The following is a 12,998-nucleotide window of genomic DNA, read 5'->3' on the forward strand; positions in this document are numbered from 1 at the left end:
AAGAGTACATACTCTATGATTCCATTTATATAAAATTATTGAAGACCAATTTATCCTGCATACTAATTTATAGTGAAAGAAAGAACAATAGTTTCCTGGGCACTTGGGTAGAGGGTTTAGAGGGAGAGGTGACAAAGAGACACAAGGAACCTTTAGGGACAATGGATATGTTCATTATCATGATTGTGGCAATGTTTCACAGATGTATTCATATGTCAACACTTACCAAATTATACTTTTTAAATATGTACAGTTTATTTTGTGTCAATTTTACCTCAATAAAGCGAATATTATTAAAATAATTATTTATTAAAGTAATACATACTAAGCAATAAACAAGGTACCTCCTTCCCCACAAAAGGAGCCTTTTGAGTCTTCTTAGAATTAGGAAGAAGTAGGTGCAGACATGAAATCTGGCAGTTAATTAGCCTGTGTACTGGAACTCCTTTGCTTTGCTTTGTTTGTCTTGTCTTGTCTCGTCTTGTCTTTTGTCTTGTCTTGTCTTGTCTTGTCTTGTCTTGTCTTGTCTCTTTTCTTTTTTTTTGAGGTAGAGTTTCATTCTTGTCAGCCAGGCTAGAGTGCAGTGGCATGATCTCAGTTTGCTGCAACCTCTGCCTCCTGAATTCAAGTGATTCTCCTGCCTCATCTTCTCCAGTAGCTGGGATTACAGGCGTGCGCCACCAGGCCCAGCTAATTTTTTTGTATTTTTAGTAGAGCCAGGGTTTTCCTGTGTTGGCCCAGCTGATCTTGAACTGCTGACCTCAAGTGATCCACCTGCCTCGGCCTCCCAAAGTCCTGGGATTATAGGCATGAGTCACTGCGCCTGGCCTGGAACCCGTTTTCAACTTCAGTTTTCATATCTGAAAAATGGAGCTTCTACTACCGGCACCAAGAATCTGCTGGTTGTGCTTATCAAAATGAGATGTATATGAGGGAGCCCTGCTTTGTGTACTTTACATGAGCAACTACCCTTTCTCTTCTCCTTCCTTCTCCTGGCTGTTGTAAAAGGGACCCATGGGTTTCTGCTCCCTCAAGCCTCCTTTTTACTCCCTCCTATGTAGATGAAAAAGGAAAGCAGGAGTGTACCTCCTATGAACAGCCCACACCTGCATTTTTCGATTGTGACTCGGTAGAGTAACTATTTCATTCACTTGGACATGACCTCAAGATTTAGCAGTGGGAAAAGAAAAGCATCGAAGTAAATCAAACTGACGATTATGTTACAAAGGCTATCTGATTTGCTGAGTTCCAGCCATCATATTACCAAAAATATAATGTTTGCATATTATACAAACATTTTCATTTTTAAAAAAGCAGCACCATCACTAAGCTAGTTATATATAAAAATTCAGCGTAAGTTGCAGTTACTCTGTAGCATATTCAGTGGCATTACAGTTGAAAAGAATAGAATCTGGGAATCCAGGTCTTTCTTATGATTCACTTTTGTCTCTGTCATAGGTTGGCTTTTTAGGGTTATACTCCATGAATATCACCACCTCTTGGGATGGAATTTCTCAGCTGGCACATTGCTTGCTCATCTCTGAAATACTGTTCTTTAATGTTCTTATTTAAGTTCTTAAATTGACGTACTTCCTCTGTTGAGATGAATTTTTTCCCTTTTCCATCCAAATGTTTCTGAAAACAGCACAATTCTTTATAAAGGAATATACATTCCTTTAAATACATCTTGTATTTAATGGGGGTAGTTTTTATCACTCCCTTCTCCTGTTCCAATAAAGAAAAGAGCTCTCACTGAATTGATAGGGAGTCTATCCATCAGTCAAGGAAAAGAGGTGTAATGTGTATGTAGGAGAAGAGGCACTAAACCACTGTGCAGCTGAGGTCCGCGTGGGAAAGCTTTCTTCTCATGGATATTTGGGTAGTCGCCTTGATAGCCAGTGGACTGTGTGCTAAGGGCCTACCAGTTCCCTCATTTTCTCTCTCTGGTAAATGCTACTTTGTCCTGGCCCTGCGTTAGGTAGTAATCTCCCAGTCAAAGATGGGCAGTTGAATTTTACTGAAATTATTACAATGTTGATTAAAATTGTTAGCTCTCGAATTTGGAGAATTTGTTGAAGTTAAAATGGTGGGTAATTACATAAATGCTTAGGCACTACTTTTTCATTTCACTTTAAAACACGTCATCTCTCTTCCTTATGTGATTGTTCACACCATTATTTGACCCAAACAATTTAAGTTTTTTCCCACACAGGTTAGAAATTTAAGTTTTATCTGAATTTAGCTTTCTAGTTTCAATGCCCTTGAAATATAAGATTTTTTTTTCTTTCCCAGGATGTTTTGACTCATGTTAGAACAATACCTTTTATCCCAGGCGCCAAAATATGGTACCTGTTACATGTTATAGAATTAGCCTCAACCACTGTTTCCTGTGAGATTTCACCTCAGCAGACGTCAGCCTCCATAACCACTGAGAGAACAAAAACAAAAGCTTTGTTCACTAATACTCCTTTGCTTTTAGAGTATATTTTATGGTCCATTATTCAGGTTTTTTGGTTGGTATGTTTTACCTGTGGCTTAGTCAGATCTTCAGATTAACCCTTAGGTAAGTCTTTGCTAGAGACCACTTTCCCATAAGTTTACCTTTAGAATATTTGAAAGTACAGATTTAGTTTTGCTTAGTTTAACAGCAGATAAGTGTTAACTATTAATCTGCAGAAATAAATATTTCTAATACTAGCATAAATTTGGCTTCACTTCAGCATATAATAATAATAATAATAATAATAATAATACTTTGTATAAATATATATATGCCTTGTTTTCATTCCTGCAAATTCTAATTCAGTAAATCTGATAAGGGCCAGGTATGTGTACCTAAAAAGAAAAAACAAAAACAACCTACAACCCCAAAACCAAACAAACCAGACATAGAGAACAGTTAGGGGTGGAGCTGGGAAGAAATTGTGTGTGTGTGTGTGTGTGTGTGTGTGTGTGTGTGTGTGTGTGTGTGCGCGTATACTTGTATGTATATGATTTTTATATATGTATACATCTACTTGTATATATGTATATATCTACTTTTATATATGTATACATCTATTTTTATAGATGTATACATCTACATTACATAATTTTAAAACAGTATTTGTTACTGCTTTTTAAACTTTATGGTATATTAGTAATATATCTTACATGGCAGAATTATATTCTTAAAGGATAAATTATATGTCTATTTATATGTATAATTTATACATATATTATGTAAATAAAGTCTCCTACTATGGTAGGAAGTGTATAGTTGTGTTCACAGTTCCTGTTTCGTTTTCAGCTTGGACATTCGTAAGTTAGCTCAAATCTGTAGCACAGTGTCACTTTGTCTGGGTCTCAGCTTGGATGGCCAACCAGGTGTCTATGTTACAAACATTATTTGACAATTACAGCTGTCTCTACTGCTGTCTTTGGAAGGTATAGATAATATCTTAGCCTTAATTTTTGTCTGCTGTCATTGCTTTATGAAACTAAAAATAACAACGAAGGTGGGACAAAAGAAAATTTTCGGAAAAGTATGTACTTTATGGTTGACAGAATTTCATTATCTTTTACCATGCTATTTTAGTAAACACATTTAGAAAACAGTTGTTGCTATTAAGGGTGTGGGACTTTGTCTCCCAGGGAGTAAGCTGCTAGCTACAAATAGAACACATTGAAAATCTAACTGGAGAGGCCCGGGTGCAGTGGCTCACGCCTGTAATCCCAGCACTTTGGGAGGCCGAGGTGGGCAGATCACCTGAGGTCAGGAGATCGAGACCATCCTGGCTAACACAGTGAAACCCCGTCTCTATTAAAAATACAAAAAAATTAGCCAGGCGTGGTGGCGGGCGCCTGTAGTCCCAGCTACTCGGGAGGCTGAGGCAGGAGAATGGTGTGAACCTGGGAGGTGGAGCTTGCAGTGAGCCCAGATCACACCACTGCACACCAGCCTGGGAGACAGAGTTAGACTCCATCTCAAAAAAAAAAAAAAAAAAAAATTCTAACTGGAATGGTCACTGCTACTTATTAATTATATTTATTCTACATATTGTATGTCAATTGACATATTAGCTGATTCAAAGCAATATTCAGTTAAAAGAGGCCATTTTCTTGCTTTTTTTTACCCCTGTACATCTTTAATTCTAAAGATCGTTATAGAAATGTAAGGAAAACTTAGGAAGATGTTAAAGAATCACCTACAGCAACAGTTTCTGTAGAACTCGATGGATTTTTTTGCTGGCCTGTGATAAAATGAGAAATATAAGGAAAATATAATGAGATTTTTATGAAGCTACATTTGTGAGCCTTCATTATGACACTCCTCGTGTTTTGTTGTTTAAAGTGTGCTATTTTTTGAAAAACAGTAATGATAGTACAAGATAGTTTAACTTTTTTTGTCCTATCTTGGCAGAATAACAAATTGGTAGCCTATTTGATGTCCAGTTATGTGTGTGTGCATTTTAAGTGTGTTGCTCTGTGACATCCCAGCATCGGAAACTACTGATAGAAACTGGAAAAATAGTTAATATTGAAAATGGATGGTCTTTGATAGACTATCAGGCCCTTTGTTTCTCTTGTTGCATAGTCTGCTTGGAATGGTGTACAGATTGTAGTGTGTTTATACCCTGTGTAGGGTCCCTTGTCTTACAGCTCTCGTCTCCAAGCTTTACTTTCCTGTTCCCAGCTTCCTGACCTCTAAGACAAGATTGTTGATCCTTTGTCTGGCAAGATCTGCATTATTGCTCTGCACCTTCTCGATTCCTGACTTCCATTTCCCTGCTTCATTGTATTTTACTGGATACCTTTCTGCCTAGCACTCCTCCTAGCTGTGTAGCCCAGTATTGGCTTGTCAACTGGTCTGTCCATTATGAAATCACCAAGAGATTTGTGTATTTATTGTTATTCTAATAGTATACAAGTCACTGTGTTAAATGCTATAGCAGATAGTAAATAAGGAAGATAATACCTGTTCCTTAAGAATATTGAGATAAACATGCAACTAATCATGTATTCTTACACAGAATAAGTCAGTGTTTCTTAAGAGAAGTACAGAGTACAATTGGTGATAAAGGAAATTCAAATGCAATTGGAAGGATCTTTGACTTGGCTGGCTGTATAACTTTGAGCAAGTTTCTTGATCTTTTTGAGCCTCAGTTTCCTCTACGGAAGAATAATAATGCTTATATCAAGATTGCTGTGAGGGTAAATGAAACAATTAATGTAAAATGCATAACTGAGTTTCTGGCAAGCATTTGGCAGCTGTCTTTTACTATCACTGGCCACTTCTCCCCCCAAACTATTTTAAAGATTGTGATGATTTTTTACAGGGATTGAGAGGTGATAAGTATAATTCTTTCAAGTAAAGTGAATAACAAAAAAAGGTACAGAGTTAAAATATGCTGGAACAACATTTTGGAGCAAAGGATGTAGCTGATGGGAATAGAGTAAGAGCAAATACAGCTGCAATTGTGTTTCAATTTAGTACACATATTTTAATGCAGGGGAAACTAACTCCAAAAGTTCACAATTGAAGATAGAGACAGGAGAGACGATTGAGTCAGTCACCCAAGTGGAGGGATTTCACTTTAGGCAAGAGGAATTTTGGGCACAGGAAGCTTAAAGAATGTAGGGTTTTGGAAGTATATTCAGCTAATTTTTCAAGTATGTCATTTTTCCATTGCTTGTTGAGAATTTTTATCTTGACAAACAGGTATTATGTTATCATTTGAAGATCTTATCAGATTCTGTTGGTATGAGTATCTCCTGTATTCGTTTGAAAGATCAAAAAATAATTTTCCTGGAAAAACAGTTAAACCAAGATGAGGGCTCACAGTAGGCTATATTTAACAATCAAGTCTGGCACAGCCTACATTGTGTGAACTTCTGGTTTCTTGGGTTTTTGTTTTTTCTTCACTTGATGGTGTTTCAATTTGGAAGAATGTGGCTAGACCACAGTATGGCTTTTCCAAGGTTTAGTTCTTGTAAAGGGCTTATTATTTTGTAACATTTGTTTTTTGTTTTTGTAGAGACAAGGTCTCACTATGTTGCTCAGGCTGGTCTCGAATTCCTGAGCTCAAGCAACCCTCTTGCCTCAGCCTCCCAAAGTGCTAGGATCACAGGCGTGAGCCACCACGCCTGGCCATTTTGTAACATTTGAAGCTTTGAGAAAGATCATACTCTATCAATTTATGAAAAACAAATCATGATTAATGGAAAGTGGAGGCTGTGAGTATTAATGCTTGAGTCCAAATGGTTTTTGCATATTCAGGTTATCTTTGACCTGAAGCAGAGAAAACCAGAAGACTGTGTCACATTAGTCACCTTTTTTCCCCCATTAAAAAAAGATACCAGTACGAGTGACTTTTTAAGAGTATAACTCTGATTTTTAAATTATTTCAGAACTTGTAATATCTAAAGATGCTCTTTACAAAAAAAGAATAGGTATGTTAAAACTTTTAGTTTTCACTTGCTTTATGTGGTTTGGGTATTAAGTTGACCATTATGTGTTTACACCCTTTGAAGTATTTTAATTTGTGAAAATTCATTGTTATTTCATTTGTTTAGTCTATGTAATTTAAAAATATTCTACCACAGGTGTTTCTTAAGACTTCAGAGTTGAACTGGGCGTGATGGCTCACGCCTGTCATCCCAACCCTTTGGGAGGCCGAGACAGGAGGATAACTTGAGGGACCCAGCCTGGGTAACATAGTGAGACCCTGTCTTTACAAAAAAAACCTTTTTTAAAAAAATAAAAATAATAAAAAATAGAACTCTCCTGGGTTATACTGCCAGATTAAATACTTAAGCTCTCTCTGCTTTTGAGGGTTTTAGTCATTCTTGGTCTCTGGCCATGTAACAACCTGTGCAAAGGTTAGCAGGTATTGTGTGCTAGCTTTATCCTTGCGTCAGGACAGTCTAGGCCTATTTGGATTTTGCATCTTCCTTGTAGTTCAACAGCCATCTCATTTTGGTTTTGGCTTTCTGCAGTCAACCTTCAAAGATCTTTTGTTTTCTGACAGTTGAAGAAACTGGCTCAGTGTTCTTTCTCCTAGACAATTATTTAATTGTTTACAGATAACTGAAACTATCTTCTAAAGGTTTCTACTGTGAATTTCTTTATTTTATAGGAAGCTTCTTATGTTGAAATGATTGGTCAACATAATTCTTGGTGATTAGAAAAACTGTTTTTCAACCAAATAGCATCAAAATGCTTATTCTTTCTTTTCTGATTTTACACTGCATGGCTTTTTTCTGTGTATTATAACAAATCTCTTCTTTTTAAAGCTAAGACAATAGCAAATTTGATGCTTGAGTTGGTACTGTTATAGCAAGTTTAAAGAAACGTACTCTTGTACCCTATAAATATATACACCTACTATGTACCCACAAAAATTAAAAATAAACATACAAGCAGTCAAAAAAATGTGCTCTTAAGAAATTTTTACTTTCTTAAGATAGTATACAGTATTATTTTGATAACTGTGGATAGGATGAACCCGTCTTATACAATAAAGAGTTTAGAACTTCAAAACTATCATGTTGGCTGGGTGTGGTGGCTCACGCCTGTAATCCCAGCACTTTGGGAGGCCAAGGCGGGTGGATCACCTGAGGCCGGGAGTTTGAGACCAGCCTGACCAACATGGAGAAACCCTGTCTCTACTAAAAGTACAAAATTAGCCAGGCGTGGTGGCGGGTACCTGTAGTCCCAGCTACTCGGGAGCCTGAGGCAGGAGAATCGCTTGAACCCGGGAGGCAGAGGTTGCGGTGAGCCGAGATCACGACATTGCACTTCAGTCTGGGCAACAGGAACGAAACTCTGTCTCAAAAACAAACAAACAAAAAAATCAAAAAATTATCATGTCAACAACTATAATTAACCCCAAGGGAACAGTTTAACACAGAGTTTTTTGAATTCTTCATGTAATATTCTTAGTTGCTTATTTTGAGTATTATAAATGTTTCAGAATATCACTTTGTTTATTTAAACTTTTTGGTACAGTTTCATGAGTGATTTTCCGTGGGGAATACATTTCCATCTTTATTAAGTGAAACGGTAGGAAAATGTGATTTGGTTTCCACAGTTGACTTTTAAGCCAACCTATCAGCAACACATCTGTCCATAAAGTTGAGTACACCTGGGACATGATAATGCATAATTATTTCCTCACAGAATTGTTTAATAGTCACATTAACCTACCAGTAGCCAACACTTACTGATTGCTTACTAGATACAGACACCATTCTGAGTATTTTACATGTATCAATTCATTTATGTTATAAATTTTAAAATATGTTTCTTTTCTCTTTTTCTTCCCTTGCCCTTTCCCCCTGCTAGTGTTCCTTAAGATAATTACTTTTCATAAACAGCCCAAGTCAGAAATATTAGCACAGGTTGAATATCCCTTATCTGAAATGCTTGGAACCAGAAGTGTTTTGAATTTTTTTTTTCTTCAGATTTTGGAATATTTGCAGATAGATAGATAGATATCCTGGGGATGAGATCCAACTCCAAACACAAAATTCATTTATGTTTCATGTGCACCTTATACGCATAGCTTGAAGGTAATTTACATAATATTTTAAAAATAATTTTGTGCATGAAGCAAAATTTTGACTGCATTTTGATTGCAACCCATCACATGAGGTCAGGTGTGGAATTTTTTTCTTGTAGTGTCATGTCGTTGCTCAAAAAGTTTCAGATTTGGGAGGATTTCAGATTTTCAGATTAGGAATGGTCAACCAATAGCTTCCATTAAGATTGTTCACTTAATTTATGGAGCTTTCCATTGGTAATAGGACAAATAAGGGAAAGGGATCACAAGAAATGAGGTAGTATTAGAAGGAGAGATGACAGGTTCCCTGGAAGGGTACTGATTTAACTTGGGTGAATGCCAGTCATACGTGGGAATCACAGCTTTATGACAAGGCCTGCTGCATTGACTGGGCCATGGAGACACTCGAGGAAAAAAAAAAACAGAGAGAACCCTGGTCTTCCAGTGTACCATAAACAGCTTTGAGAACCTGAGCTATGGAATTTAAAATGACGTATCAAGTCCGATGAAGTGACACGTTTTCACACAGAACCAGCAGGAGGATGAAAAACAGAAATTGTAAACAAGGATGAAAGTGACAGGTTTAGGACACTGGATGGACAAGAAGCCTGGCCTTAGATTTCCAAAGAATAAAGGAGAGAAACACATATTTTAATTAAATAGCTTCATATTTAGCTTCAAGAAGATGAGTACTGGCCATATATTTGAATATATATGCTATATTAGTTAAAATCTCATGTCAGATGATTTGCAGGTCTTTTTATTTGCATGTTTATGCAGCTAAGATGTTTGGCGCTCAGTTCTTGTGGGAGGGGGCAGCTTGGTATGGAAAGAACTTGGAGTTTGAAATCTCACTGTCCTGGATTTGAATCTCAGCTGTTACATGGCCTTGAGCAGGCAACTTATCTGATTTTTTGAGGTGGATTCTTGTCTGTAAGATCAAGATAGGGAAACCCAACTCTGAAAGGGTTAAATGAGATAAGGCATATAAAATATCAGTAACGGGCTCACTGGCTCACACCTGTAATCCCAGCACTTTGGGAGGCCGAGAGGGGAGGGTCGCTTGAGCCCAGGAGTTTGAGACCAACCTGGGCAACATAGCGAGACCCCGTTTCTATTAAAAAAAAAAAAAAAAAGAAAGAAACAGAAAAAAAAAAAAAAAAAAAAGAAAATATCGACAACAGTGTCTGATGCTCAGTAAGGGCTAAACAAAATTGAGTTACTCTACCAAGGAAATGACAATAGAATGGTTTTCCCCTTCCCCTTGTTATAGAAAGGGCAGAAAATGTAAAGAGAAGACACAGAGCAACTGGGAGACTAGAACCTCTATTTGTAAGAGAAGCCACAATTTGTGTTTATTTAAAAATGTAAATTACTTAGGAGGAAAAGAGTGTTAGCAGTTCAAGATTATGTGGTCGGTTAAATAGTTAAACACATTTTAAAATGTATGTTACTTTACTTAAGGATCCCATGCGAAAATTCTCAGAAATTAAGCATTGCATATTTGACTGCTGAGTACAGTGATTCATATGTATCTTAAAGTCACATATTCGTAAAATTACACATGGATCAGATTCAATTGTTAAAAGTACAATTTTTCTCAATATGAAATTTTAAAGCATTTGTGTACTATGGTCTTTTTAAAGCCTTGCTACTCATTATAGCAATCGAATCACTGAAGAAATGTTCCTTTTTGTTTGGTTCAATGTTATTGAGTCTTATCTTTTTGATATAGGACTATTTTTTATTTTGTAACTGTGTCTTTTGTAATAAATTTGTTTAAGGTATATTTTAATATTATAAGAGTAGAACCAATATTTTAGTTTTAAAAAGACAATTCTATATCATGTCTAAATACTATTGGGAAATATGCCTATTTTTTAATTTTTTAAAGCTAGTATTGCCATTCTACTTTTTTTACTTTGATTAATGTAGTCTCAGAGAATTATTCATTGAACATGCTTTAATATTTTTTCCTGATTTCAAGGAGTGAAAAAAGATTATCTAAAAATTTCTAAGGTTGTATTTTCTTATGAGAATGCTATATTATCTACTTATTTATTCTTATATCATTACTTAAAAGTTAAATGAGTATGTGTTATCATTTCTGAATACTATAGTGTGTACAAGGAATACCAGAACTTTCTAGTTATGATGGCCAAAGTAATGTCAGTAGTTTACGAAAAAGTAATGTAGGTCTTGAATTTCTTTTGATTAGTCATTGTAAGCATTTTTAAACTTTCTTCCTCATAGATTTGTGCACTTTTAGATAATATGTGATTTGTACAGTCATTCTTGAGTAGTTGAAACTTAAAAGAATTGCAAATTTTTGTGCCTGGTGGAGATAAAATAACTCTGAGACATGGTAGATACTTGGTTTTTGAATCTCTTGTATAAACCAAGCAAATGTTTTTGAAAGAGCACTTTTGTGTATGTTTTGAGGTATCCCCATGTTAAGTATATGCTATCTTTAGAAATTTGAGTCTTATTTATTGTTATCATTTGAACAGGTGTCTCAATGCTTGTACCTACTGCAAAACTAAACACGCCAGAGGAAATTTGGCCAGTTATCCAATTGATGAACTAGTAGATAGAGCCAAACAATCTTTTCAAGGTAAGAGTTTCTAGAATTATATGTGAAATTAGTCTTCTTAATAAATTATGTTAGCCTTCTAAGTAATACTTCAGTTTAGAGACCAACTTCTTTAGTTTTTTGAAGAGTTTTACAAATATATGAGCTTAACTAATAAAAGATGTGACCAGAGTTAATCACTTAGTTTATTTTTACATTAATTACTCTTCTTTTACTACACTTCCGTTTTCTTATCACTCTAAGGTAAATGACATATTTTGAACTTTATCACCCACCTCTAGACTCCATGGAAAAGACAAAATTAAGATAACATGAAATCCATGAGCCTCTGATGTCTGTTAAGATTTTTGTGGACAAGTGAAATACTCAGATTTTTCATCTCTTTCTTTGACATTTTTGGACCATTTAGAAAATAGAGCTAATTAGGGTTTGTAGACGTCTTTGAAGAAGATAAGTTTTCATATCAGCCAATAAAGGAGGCCACCCCTTTTAACCACATGACTGTCAGACCACTAAAGATTGGTACTGGGGGAGAGGCCTAATGAGAATGATTTGTGTGGGGTGGCCAACTACTTCTGAGTCATCACTTGCCAGGAAATGTGATTATCTAGGTCTCTCTCAGCATGTATAGTAAGACTTATCTTTAACATGAGTGACAGTTGTGTGGACATATAACTGCTCAAACCATAAACTTCCTCTTTTGTCTTTGTTTATAGTATGTGCCTGTAACAGTGGTGTGTTTTTACTCCCAACATGAGATAATCTATTGTCTCATAATCTTGCAGGTTAATAGTTATTGGCAATGTACTTTTCTTTCTGTCAAGTAACTTGTAGTGCTAGTTTCAGTATTTCATACTCTGGGTCTCAGAAAGTATGAGTTCCAAATTCATTTTTTTGTTTAGTCTGTAGAAAACTTTTAGAAACATGAATTTGTAATGTTTCTTTTAATAGAGAAAAGTATCTCCTTGTTTGATTTATTGATGCCTCCCAACAGTTTTTCTCTACTTGTATATTCTTAGCTCAGTCCCCTCCTCCTTTCACATTCAACTAGTATTGAGAGAGAAATAAAGGAAATTTACTGACTCTTGCTAGCATTCTCCTTTTACAGCCAGACTATTGTCTAATCTAAGAAAAAGCCTGGGTGGTTATCTTTGCTACAGCATAACCAGTACTTCCAAGGATTTTTTAAAAGGGGCAAAAATTTTCCCAGGAACTAAATCTATTTGAAAAAGTCTTTGCTGGCATTCTTAATTAGTGTTTGTTTTTTCATATATCTGTCAGATAATGCGGATATTAAACATAGATGATCTATCTACCAAACACTGCAACTTAGAAGGCATGCGAATTAGTACTTGTTTTTAACGTCATGCATTTCTAAGTGCAACTGCATATAATTTTTTTAAAAATCTATTTCATTTTACTTGAAAACTTATTTGAAAAATGTAAAGCTGTAAAATCACCATGTAGAAAGTGAAAATCTCCTCTTCACTCGCTTACATCTATTTTCACCTGTAACTTATGCTAACATTTGGATATGATTGCTTCATGGCTTTATATGGACACATTTATGAATTATATGTGACTTGAGAAAAAAAAGAAGACAGAACAGAAATATTACTGGTGGATGGTGTCCAGGTTCTTTGCGTTTTAAATAAAGAATTGGACAAAATGCACAAACAAAGCAAGGAAAGAATTAAGCAACAAAAGCAGAGATTTATTGAGAATGAAAATACACTCCACAGTGTGGGAGTAGGTCTGAGCAGTGGCTCAAGGGCCCGGATACAGAATCTCCTGAGATCCAAATACCACCTAGAGGTTTCCCACTGGCTACTTGGTGTTCATCCCATGTAAATGAAATGGTG

At 35.8% G+C, this 12,998-nt stretch overlaps 1 protein-coding gene across 2 annotated transcripts in view; it reads left to right on the forward strand.

The window, feature by feature from the left end:
- Positions 1–12,998, forward strand: part of CDKAL1 (CDKAL1 threonylcarbamoyladenosine tRNA methylthiotransferase) — a 695,935-nt gene that overhangs the window by 297,599 nt on the left and 385,338 nt on the right. For both annotated transcript variants that reach the window (XM_019030135.2, XM_055391283.2), the window contains exon 9: positions 11,054–11,157. In XM_019030135.2, the coding sequence (XP_018885680.1) occupies positions 11,054–11,157 (104 nt within the window). The remainder of the gene's footprint in view (positions 1–11,053; positions 11,158–12,998) is intronic.

Source organism: Gorilla gorilla, chromosome 5 (genome assembly GCF_029281585.2).
Source record: "Gorilla gorilla gorilla isolate KB3781 chromosome 5, NHGRI_mGorGor1-v2.1_pri, whole genome shotgun sequence".
Lineage (NCBI taxonomy): Eukaryota > Metazoa > Chordata > Mammalia > Primates > Hominidae > Gorilla > Gorilla gorilla.